The sequence below is a fragment of the Eupeodes corollae genome, chromosome 3, assembly GCF_945859685.1.
Source record: "Eupeodes corollae chromosome 3, idEupCoro1.1, whole genome shotgun sequence".
Classification (NCBI taxonomy): Eukaryota; Metazoa; Arthropoda; class Insecta; order Diptera; family Syrphidae; genus Eupeodes; species Eupeodes corollae.
In genome coordinates this window covers 80,591,149-80,603,260 of record NC_079149.1, presented here as the reverse complement: position 1 = coordinate 80,603,260, position 12,112 = coordinate 80,591,149, and the positions used below count along the sequence as shown (strand labels likewise).

The 12,112-nt window shown below is 34.3% G+C and overlaps 1 protein-coding gene across 9 annotated transcripts in view; it reads left to right on the top strand.

The window, feature by feature from the left end:
- LOC129949263 (zinc finger protein ZFP2-like) overlaps positions 1 to 12,112 on the top strand; it is a 59,499-nt gene that overhangs the window by 31,661 nt on the left and 15,726 nt on the right. For 5 of the 9 annotated variants that reach the window (XM_056060609.1, XM_056060611.1, XM_056060607.1 and 2 more), the window contains 3 exons: positions 5,987 to 6,166; positions 7,158 to 7,328; positions 7,454 to 7,624. The exons of 1 other annotated variant lie outside the window; for it this stretch is intronic. In XM_056060609.1, coding sequence (XP_055916584.1) covers positions 5,987 to 6,166; positions 7,158 to 7,328; positions 7,454 to 7,624 — 522 coding nt within the window. The remainder of the gene's footprint in view (positions 1 to 5,986; positions 6,167 to 7,157; positions 7,329 to 7,453; positions 7,625 to 12,112) is intronic. 3 more of the 9 variants (XM_056060608.1, XM_056060610.1, XM_056060612.1) reach the window with 3 other exon arrangements.

Sequence of the window (12,112 nt, the reverse complement as noted above, 5' to 3'; positions counted from 1 at the left end):
GAAGTTAGAGAGACGTTTTGTGTCAATATTTGCCAGTTCACTGGTATTATCGAAGAAGGGATTACCGAGAAAGTAATTCCTTCTAATGGAGAGTGCTGGACATGTACATAGAAGGTGTTGGACTGTTTCCTCTTCCTCCTCGTCCATGCAGCTTCTACAGAAGTCATTTGTGTAGACCCCTAGCCTCAGAGCATGTCTACCTATGAGGCAGTGTCCCGTTATTACTCCAATTGTAGAGCTTATACTTTGTCTGCTTAGTGATATCAAGCCTTTTGACCGTTTTAAGTCAATACTTGGCCATATTTGCTTGGTTGCCAGGCAGGTGGTACTCTGTGACCATCTAGCATTTGTTGTTTCTAGAGCATATTGCTTGAGAAGATATTTGCATGTAGCAAGTGGTGTTCCTATGTTATGTTTTTGTCTAACATGAGGCAGAAGTGTTCCGTTTTTGGCGAGCTCATCGGCTTTGCAATTTCCCGGAATGTCTCTGTGGCCCGGCACCCAAATTGAGGTGAATGTTAAACTGTTCCGTCATCTCATTCAGAGATGATCGACAATCGTGGACTGTTTGAGAGTTTGTGGAGACAGACGCGAGAGATTTAAGAGCGGCTTGGCTGTCCGAGAAGATTCGTATATCCTTACAAGATATAACGTTTTCTTTGAGCCAGGATAGTGCTTCTTTAATCGCCATTACTTCTGCCTGGAATACACCACATTGATTGGGAAGTCTATAGGATAGACTGAGATTCAGTTGTTCTGAAAAGATACCACTTCCAACACCGTGATCGGTCTTTGAACCGTCAGTATAGAAGTGTACCGCATCGTCTTCCAGGGGTCCCTCTTCTACCCAGGAGGATCTTGAAGGGATGGACACATGGAATCTTTTACCAAATACCATTTTTGGGGTGGTATAGTCTAAGCGATCTGGGATAGATCTGAAATTGTCTAGAATGGTTGTATGTCCAGTATTGTTACTGGTGCATTGAGAGGTGGCTCTAAGCCTTACACATGAGTTGGCAGCCACCTTTTTAGAGAAGATGTCAAGTGGTGTTAGGTTTAAAAGCACTTCCAGTGCTGCGGTTGGTGTTGTGCGAAGTGCTCCTGTGATGCACATACCTGCTGACCGCTGGACTTTAATGAGTTTATTTAGATTTACCATCTTATCCAGTGCGGTCCACCATACGACGGCTCCATAAATGAGTATCGGCCTGATTACCGAAGTGTATAGCCAGTGGGTAATTTTTGGGGAGAAGCCCCATTTTGATCCTATGGCCTTTTTACAAGTAAAAAGCGCTACAGTAACCTTTTTGACTCTTTCATCAATATTTGCCTTCCAATTTAGTTTTTTGTCTAATATGAGGCCCAAATATTTAGCTTGGTCGGAAAAGCTTAATGGTATTCCTTTAATCTTGGGTGGGCTAATCTGAGGAATTTTATATCTTCTCGAGAAGAGTATTAATTCTGTTTTGTGTGGGTTGATGTCCAATCCACATTGATTAGCCCATTTAGTTAGCCTGTTTAGGGCATTTTGTAGGAGTTCCGAGAGAACTTGGGGGTGCTTCCCAGATACGGATATCGCAACGTCATCAGCGTAGGCAATCACCTTGAAACCTTCTGTTTCCAATGTTGTAAGTAAGTCGTTTACTACCATGTTCCATAAAAGAGGCGAAAGGACTCCACCTTGGGGAGTGCCTCGATTCACCGATCTGGTGGTAGTAAAACTTCTCATGTTAGAAATTATTGTCCTGCTTTTGAGCATGAGACTTATAAGATCTATGAGTGACTTCTCTAATTTCAGCTTATCCATTGCTGTTGTGATCGCCTGGTAACTGACGTTGTTGAAAGCTCCTTCAATATCTAGGAACGCTACCAGTCGCAAGTGAAGTGAGTGTGAAAATCCACGACTTTCTCAAACGGAAAAGGGAAGCCTCACTGGGACTTCCAAGAGCAATTATTTATGAAATATTAAAAAAGATTTAAAGTTTCATGCATTCAAAATTCAAATCGTTGAAGAACTCAAAGAAACTGATTTTGTATCAAGCAAACATTTTTGCAAGACTATGTTGGAGCGTTTTCGTACTGTGAATCCCTTTTTTAAGAGCGGTGAGGCTCATTTAATTGAGCACGATAATAACCAAAACTGCCGTTACTGGACTCCAAGAACCCCTAACCCTCGATTAAAATAACAAAAGCCATTGCAATGCCACAGGGTAACTGTTTGGTGCGATGAATTTGCTTCGGGAAGCTTTCCCTCAAAAACTTATCAGTCGCTTTGGGAACATACCTTGTCACCGAGGTCCCCCGACGTAACCCTTATGGATTTATTTTATGGGACTACCTCAAAGAGAGAGTTTACAGCAACAATCCGTGAACCCAAAAGAAAAAATTTGACGAGAAATCAGCGCAATCCAATCAAGGTAACTGCACAAACAGTGCGTGCAACTCGACGGAAAATAATTGGATGAAATATGTTAAAAAAAAAGAAATCCGCATTATTAATCTGTCGATTAATATTTCAAATGAATATTAAATAATTTTGTTTACTTTAAATTTTGGAAATATAAATCTGCTGACGGACACACCCTGTAAACGTGCATGAGTTGCACATTTACTAACATTCTTTTCATTATCTTCCTTATTGAGTTAAAGTTTCTGAAGTGGGTCACTAAAAATGTACTTGTTAAATTTGAATTATATTTTTTTGAACGCGTGTCGAAATGTTTGTCATATTTTTTTAGGACAAAATCAGGTTTTATTATTAAATAGTCTACCATAGTAGGCGACGCGTGCCTTGTTGTATAAAAATAGGGCGCGTGTACTTCAGTGTTAAAAAACAATTCTGGACAATGTTAGTGAAAACCGACTAAAGGTGGGTGTTTTTCAAATTTCGTTAAAACATCCGATACTAGAATTCCGTTATGATTCAGCATGAAGAAGTTACCAAATTTGGCCTATCACCATAATCAGTTTGGACCATCCTTTACGGAATAAAATGTACATATATATAATTTAATTACCTTTTGGTTTATAAAAAATTCATAACTTTTTTACTATGGGATAGCGCATACAATTGTTTGTATATAAAGTTTAGTAAATAATCAATGAATTAAAAAAAAGTATTGTTTTATCTAACCTAGAATGTGAATAAATGGTCAATTGTTTAAAAAAAAATATAATTTAATTTGACCAAATACTTTTTGTTTTTAACTTTTAAAAAAATTAAGGAAACAAACTTCGACACATGTATCTTCAAAATATGAAACTCAGTAAGTCAATTTTTATTGCCCCACTTCAGAAAGATTGACTTATTATGAAAATATAATAAGAGCCGCTTTTACAAATTTGTCATAGGGATGAAAGTTTGAGATTTATGCATAACGTAAGATTCGTTAAAATTTTTGCGTAATCAGCATTTTTGCAAATATGGAAAATAATAGTTTTGTGGGAAACAAACATTCTAGGGAACAATAAAACTAAGTTATCATATCATATTCTTGCCAATAAATTATTAATAATTGAGTATAAACTAACTAAAGGTGTTCACACAAAAACAATTCAAATAATTCATGTAAAATACACTTAAGAGCAAGTTGCTGAATATTCTGTTTTTGCATCCCTTTTTAATACTTAACAATTATAAATTAATGATTTCTCCACCGCTGTATATTTCTTTATTACTCACACAGCTGTTGCTTTTTAATTTTCTGATATAACTTATGTATACCTTTTGAAAACAAAAAAATAATACGAATACGGAGGCCGTAATTGGGTTCCAGCAATTTACGATTCGTTAAAATATGTAATCAGAAAAGCAAAAAAGTCATGATAAATTAAAAGCATTAGATAAGTCTAAGAGTGTGAATAAGAACCAATTAGGCCAAATACACGTACCAGCAACCAAAATTGTGAACATTCATAAAAAAGGCGTGACAAAATCGGTCCTTAGTCGTTTAAAGTTTGTACTGTGAACCTAGAAAGCGATTGGTTCACTAGCGAAAAGTAAAAACTCGACCATTTTGACTTTGACTATACCAAAGTTCAAAGATGTGACAGAAATGAGCTAAGTCAATTGGAAAAAGTTTGTTTTACAGCAATTCGCTTTAACACCTTACGACATGTTGAAATGCGTTATTGTCGTTATGTCAAAAAAAATTGATAAAGTGTCATTGTAAGAACCTTTGGCATTTGTTAGAATTATTTAAGAGTTATCAAGAATAGAAATTGTAGATCTGTCAACCTACCAAAAGTAAAGAAAGAATCAACGAAACACATTAATTGTCAGTTTATAGACATAATCCCAAACAAATAAAAATTACTTGTCATTAAACAAATATTTCATTTTGACAGTTCAACAAATCGTAATAATTTTTATATTAAGGAACTTTTAAAATAAGTTGTTCTCTATTAAGACTCTTTGATCACCTTTAACCTGTAGGTTTTGTTGCCATATTTTTAGTATGAACATAGAAGGTATTAGGCTATTTTTGTATTTCATATTTCAATTGCTCCACAAAATACATTGTAAATAATTTTATGTTACTACTTCCTGACTTGAAGAAACATGATATCAACATCTGATATCAGTATTTTCTCAGATAGTCAAGCTGCTATCAAATCACTGGACTCTGTCTACAAACTCTATAACAGTCCATAACTGTCGATCATCTCTAATGGAGATGGCACAATAGTTTAATAATAATCTTTGCTGGGTGCCGGGCCAAAGAGACATTCCACGTAACTGTAAGGCAGATGAACTCGCCAGGAACGGAACAGTACAGCCCATCCTACCACGTTTGGCACGTACTGGCATACCAATCAGTACTTATAAACTGTTGCTAATGCAAGACGCTGTGAGGAGGGCAGGCACCAGGTGGAACAACATTACCACGTGTCGGGTCACAAAAAACATCTGGCCAAAACTGGATTTAAAACGTTCAAGGTGCTTGCTATCTCTAAGCAGGTCGCATATAAGATCGATAATAGGTGCTATTACGGGACACTTTCTTATAGGAAAGCACGCCACGCGACTAGGCGTATTCTTAAATGATTTTTGCAGAAGCTGTGACGAGATATAAATAAAGCGAACAAGGCTTGATTGATAAAGAAAATATTGTCAAGAACTAACCATTAATTATTATAAACCTTAATTTAACTGAACAATGTCGGGTGGCACAGTGTGGATACAGCTAAATGGTATTATGTTGATCAAAGACAGTTCGAGCGTTAATGATGCAAACCATCGATTTAAAAATAATAATTGTTCAAATAAGGAACTGCATGAAAAAACAGCATATTTTTCTAAGACGAAAATTTGCGTTTTTTTTAATTTTCCCTTTTTAAAAATGTTCCTTTTGTTTTCGAGAAATTATTTAATGCGCTTGTGTATCCCAATACGATCTTATAAATCATTAACTGTATATTTAAATTTAAAAAGAAGTAATTTTTATTTTAAAGCCCTTACATTTCTGAAACACTTTAGATACATGAAATATTTCATGTTTTTAACTTGATCGTTCGCCTATGAGATATTAAATGCACAGAAATAGGGTATAAAGGCTTAAATAAAATTAACGTTAAAAATATAAAACTGCACATTGTTTATCGGATCAGTTGTTCATTTCCAATTTATTGAAACTTAAAATTGCATCTGTATGCATTAAACTCGTTTGAACTAAAGTAATACAAACCTCATTTAAAAATGTCTCTCGAGTTATGTTATACAAAGTATTTTACAAGTGAATTCTAAACGAAATAAATTGGAGGGAGCATTTGAACAATGATGTGAGCTAAGCTAGTGCATCGTAATGATATGACGAATAAATAGTTTTTAGTACTAAAAAAACAATTTTTGAAAATTAGTACAAGCTGTATCCAATTCGAAAATATCTTTTATAGAGACTTAAAACAAAAACTCTAAATAAAAGTTGAGTTTTATAAAATCTTCCAATTTTTATTGTCAATATTAACCTACTACTATTTATTCTAGGTTATTGGAGCATTCATAGACCGTTCCAGTGCAGCCAGTGCAGTTCATCATTTTGTCGGAAACCCTATTTAGATATCCACATGAGAACACACACTGGCGAAAAACCATTTCAATGTGATATTTGTTTGAAACGGTTTACACAAAAATCTACTTTGAATATCCATAGGCGGACTCATTCGGGTTAGTTTCACTGACTTGTCAGTTTACTTAATTATGCTATAAAAATACACTTTCTTTTTTAATGATAGTCTTCACTCACTCACAATTAAAAACTTTTTGTGTGTTTTTTTGTGTTCATTATTACAATTGACTATTTTCGGGTGTTTTTGACATTACGTATTAAATAATTTCATTTTTTAATTGTGTGCTTAAACCAATTAAAAAAAACATCGCTTTCTTCGCTTTTATGATCATATGTTCTGTTTTAATAGGGTTTTAAATCCTCAATAGAAAATTAAATCATATTAATACAACCCCTAAAGATGAGCAAAAGTATTTTATTGATTTTTTAAAACTTGAAAAGTATACAAATTAATTGTAAAGCTTAGTTAAGTTGCATCTTTTAGTTTATAGAGACAGGTGCTTTATAATTGCAATAAAATTCATTATATTAAAATATTTTACCACAATTTCAATTCCAACATAAAAAATATATCATATTTTAAAAGTGAATAAATATTTTTTAACACAGTGCCAATACCATTATTATTATTATTCGCATAAATTGTATTTATTGTTTTATGCAGTGTGGTGCAACATTTTCAGCATTGCAATAGCAAAAGAAACTTTAGGTCTACTTAACAATTCAAAAACATTGGTTCTAAAACAATGGTGATCAGTTTTGCTTATGCTAGCTTAATCTGTTACATGCATATAAATAATTCTAAATACGACCTAACTAGAACACAACCCCACTTTTTATACCTAACGACGGATAAAAACAAGTTAATAGCTCTATATGAAGTTATTGCAAGTTTCTGCATATCATACTTCCTCAAATAAGCAGTCATTTTTAAACTAGACTTTTTTGAAAGCTAAAACATGTAAATGTACGAAGATATTTCATACCCTAAATGCGTTACATCCGAAAATAGTATAAAGTAATATAAACTTCTTTTTCATAAGAAGAATGTTCCTTATTCTTGTGTATAAATTGCAATTTTTTTTTAAGTTCAAGATCGACCTTATCACTGCGAACAATGCCCAGCAACATTTGCACGTAAACCTTATCTTGATATACATATGAGGACACACACCGGCGAACGTCCTTTTGAATGCGATGTGTGTCTTAAACGCTTTACTCAGAAGTCATCACTTAATATTCACAAAACTGTTCACAACGGTAAGAACTTTTTAAACTTCAATAAATTTGAGAATATTTTTTTTAGGTAATTTATCTTTTCACTTCTCTTTACGTTTCAATTTATCATGTTTTACTTTTTGATTTTTTTTTTCTCAATATTTTAGTAGGCATACGTCCTTTTCAATGCACACTTTGCCCGGCCGCGTTCGTACGGAAGCCTTATCTTGATATTCACCAGCGAACTCATACTGGAGAAAGACCCTTTGAATGTGAAATTTGCTCCAAACGATTTTCACAACGATCAACATTAAATATACATAAACGAATTCATACAGGTCAGTTGTAAATCAAATTTTTAAATTGCTATAACTGATTCATTTTTTGGGTTATTCCACTTATTCGCAAATTAAGTACTTAAAAGAAGATAAAGCAAACGTTTTCAAATTTTCGTGTTGCGTAAATTAAAACCTTTATTTTTTTTCTCCATACATACCTTTTTAAATGATGCATATTTGCTGCTCATACATAAACAAAATTTGAATGCATTTTCGAATATTTTGCAATATGTAAATACATGTTGTTAAGTATTTCATACTTATACAAAGAAAACATTTCATGTAACAGCAAATCTCTTTATTTATTATTATTCATTAAAATCACTAGGACTTGACTTCTTAAACATTTTTCGTTCCATTTTTTTTTTTTTGAAGACAGAAACGCTTATATCACGAATATGTTTTTAGCTTTTCTGATCGGTTGCAATAATTCAATTTTTATTGAAATAAGTTTATGAAATGTAACATTTAGCTATATTTATTTATTATTTGCATATGACAACTTTTGAAACAAGGATGACCGAGTAAAAATTCAAACAAAATGTAACGCTAATTTTCATAACTTCGTAGTTCATTGTGTTAGGTTTAAGTATGGTTTTATTCCAGATGATGCCAAAAGACATAAAATAAACTAGTTAATGTGTCCTTTTTTGATTTTTGAACACAGTGCGAGCGACTACAAAATGTGATATGTTTTAAATAGTGAAATAATTCATCTTTACATTATTGAAAATAATTTGTTTGTCCTGATTGTAAAAAGTCCAAAAATTCTATTCTAGAAGTCATACTTAAAAAGTATTTACTTTATTCATTTTAATTTTTATTACTTTTGGTACACATACAAATGTGACATTTTTATAAAATGATAAGGTTCTTAGGTGTTCAATATCCAATTTGATATCGTATACTTGTGTAGACCGTATTGAAAAACATGTGGTGATCTAAATTAATCCATCTTTTTTTGTTTTTAATTAAAAATCAAACAATACATTTCTTGGTAAGGTTGAGATGCAATACCTATGTATATTTTACAAAACCTACATTTTTGTAAGTGTGGCGTTCTTAAAAAATTACTTGCCCTATTGTATTTTATTTGAATTCTGTCAATTTTAATGAAGATAATAGGGAAGTTGAATATTCAAAAGGAAAAACAAAATTAACTTAACACATACAGTCAAAATCGGTTATAACGAACTCGATGGGACTGGAGAATCCGTTCGTTATATACGGTGTTTCGTTAAAACCGATTTTCTAAATCTTTGTCGAAATCGTTGAATCCAAGCTGTACAGCAGTTGAAGCTATTTTTGCTCAACCCTTTTGCAAGGTCTTCTGCCTCAGTTTGTAGAATTGGTCCGCTAAGTGGAGTATTCAAGCTTCTATGGGCTTTAAACCATGTTAGCAAAGCTTCATCTATGTCGGGATGCTGACTGCATCCAACTTTTTTTATTTTTAAGTTGGATTCTTCAAAATTCTTCTTAATTTTCTGTCGGTCTTTGAAAATGGTAGAGATTGTTGACGCCGACACAGAAAACTCTGCTGCCAAACTTTTATTGGAATCACCAACTTAGAGCCTTGAAATCATTGCAGATTTTTCTTCAATCGTAAAAACTCTACGCTTTGAACTAATTTTGAAAAAAATCGTAACACATTTAACCAAGTATGACTATTCCAGTTCCTCTCAGAAACAGAAATTCGAGTATAAACACAACAAAAAAAAGGGAATTTAAATAATTTATCATTTTAAATGCGCGAAATTTTCAATGCCTACTTATTTTTTTTATATGTTCGTTATAAGCGATAAATTTTTTCGTTATAGGCGATATCGTTTAAACCGATATTTGGTTAGTACATTTTGTATAAACCTCGGCCGGGACTTCGAGATATATTTGTAATAACCGATATTTCGTTATAACCGATGTCGTTATAACCGATTTTGACTATATATTGTCAAGAACTGTGAACCCATTTTTCCGCAAGATGAGTGTAATTAAAAATGTATTAAATGGAAACAAATATGTTCTTTTTATTGTAAATAACTAACATAAACTTCTATTTAATTTGAATATAAATCCTAAGCAACGGAACATCGTTGAAGAAAGTACGTATCCCAATATGTATTGTATGTATACAGTGTTGTACAAAAAAAATATAGCAACTTTTTTTATTAAAATAAATCTTTGTAATTGCATAGAGATATCTCGCTAATAGTTTACAAAAATCATTGAACTTTGAAAATCAAAATTATAAAAACAAAACATAAATATTTTAATCCTTAAAAAATTAATTACAATAAAAACCCTTGGCGGTGTGTTTTGAATCGTTGTGTTGGAAAATTGATTAAAGAGGAACATTCTCCTATGCGTAGAGGAGCATGATGTTTCTCAAAACGTCGTTGTATACATAGCAATCCATTAACCCATCTATTTTTATAATAGGCCCTACCTTCTATCCAGAGAAGCATCTCTAGACCATGATGTTTCCTCTTCCATGTTTCACGGTTCCTCTTGTAAACGAAGGATCTATAAATAAAATATAAATTGGGTGGCGCAACAGTTTAGTGACTTAGGTTAGGTTAGGTTGGAGTGGCTGTCCAGATGTCATTGACGCACGTAGACCTTAAGAGTCCATTGTGATACCACTAATGAGGTTACTCATGGGAGAGTAATGAACTTAAACAAACCATTTCGTACTTTTAATAACTTCTACAGAAGTCATTTGTGTAGACCCCTAGCCTCAGAGCATGTCTTCCTATGAGCCAGTGTCCCGTTATTACTCCAATTGTAGAGCTTATACTTTGTCTGCTCAGTGATATCAAGCCTTTTGACCGTTTTAAGTCAATACTTGGCCATATTTGCTTGGTTGCTAATCAGGTGGTACTCTGTGACCATCTAGCATTTGTTGTTTCTAGAGCATATTGCTTGAGAAGATATTTGCATGTAGCAAGTGGTGTTCCTATGTTATGTTTTTGTCTAACATGAGGCAGAAGTGTTCCGTTTTTGGCGAGCTCATCGGCTTTGCAATTTCCCGGAATGTCTCTGTGGCCCGGCACCCAAATTGAGGTGAATGTTAAACTGTTCCGTCATCTCATTCAGAGATGATCGACAATCGTGGACTGTTTGAGAGTTTGTGGAGACAGACGCGAGAGATTTAAGAGCGGCTTGGCTGTCTGAGAAGATTCGTATATCCTTACAAGATATAACGTTTTCTTTGAGCCAGGATAGTGCTTTTTTAATCGTCATTACTTCGGCCTGGAATACACTGCATTGATTGGGAAGTCTATAGGATAGACTAAGATTCAGTTGTTCCGAAAAGATACCACTTCCAACTCCGTGATCGGTCTTTGAACCGTCTGTATAGAAGTGTACCACATCGTCTTCCAGGGGTCTCTCTTCTTCCCAGGAGGATATTGAAGGGATGGACACATGGAAGCTTTTACCGAATACCATTTTTGGGGTGGTATAGTCTAAGCGATCTGGGATAGATCTAAAACTGTCTAGAATAGTAGTATGTTCAGTATTGTTACTGGTCCATTGAGAGGTGGCTCTAAGCCTTACACATGAGTTGGCAGCCACCTTTTTGGAGAAGATGTCAAGTGGTGTTAGGTTTAAAAGCACTTCCAGTGATGCGGTTGGTGTTGAGCGAAGTGCTCCTGTGATGCACATACCTGCTGACCGCTGAACTTTGATGAGCTTATTTAGATTTACCATCTTGTCCAGTGCGGTCCACTATACGACAGCTCCATAAATGAGTATCGGCCAGATTACCGAAGTGTATAGCCAGTGGGTTATTTTTGGGGAGAAGCCCCATTTTGATCCTATGGCCTTTTTACAAGTAAAAAGCGCTACAGTAGTCTTTTTTACTCTTTCATCAATATTTGCCTTCCAATTTAGTTTTTTGTCTAAAATGAGGCCTAAATATTTAGCTTGGTCGGAAAAGCTTAATGGTATTCCTCTAATCTTGGGTGGGCTAATCTGAGGAATTGTATATCTTCTCGAAAAGAGTATTAATTCTGTTTTGTGTAGATTGACGTCCAATCCACATTGCTTAGCCTGTTTAGGGCATTTTGAAGGAGTTCCGAGAGAACTTGGGGGTGCTTCCCAGATACAGATATCGCAACGTCGTCAGCATAGGCAATCACCTTAAAACCCTCTGCTTCCAATGCTGTAAGTAGGTCGTTTACTACCATGTTCAGTTTAGTGACTTACAACTCTCAACCATTCCTGTGTGCGAATACTGTTGTCGGGGATGGAGGGGACCTACAGCTTTAAGCCGAATCCGAACGGCAAATTTGAGAATGCACTTTTCATGACAAGAATTATTCTTGGATAATTAGTCAATTCCTCGCAATAGGCAATACCCGTGAAAAAACTTTAGATGGCATTGGCAGGGATCGAACCCAAGACCTTTGGCATGTCAGTCCAACGCACTAACCATCATGCCACGGGTACTAACGAAGGATCTAGTCCTCAGTTAATTGAACGATAAAC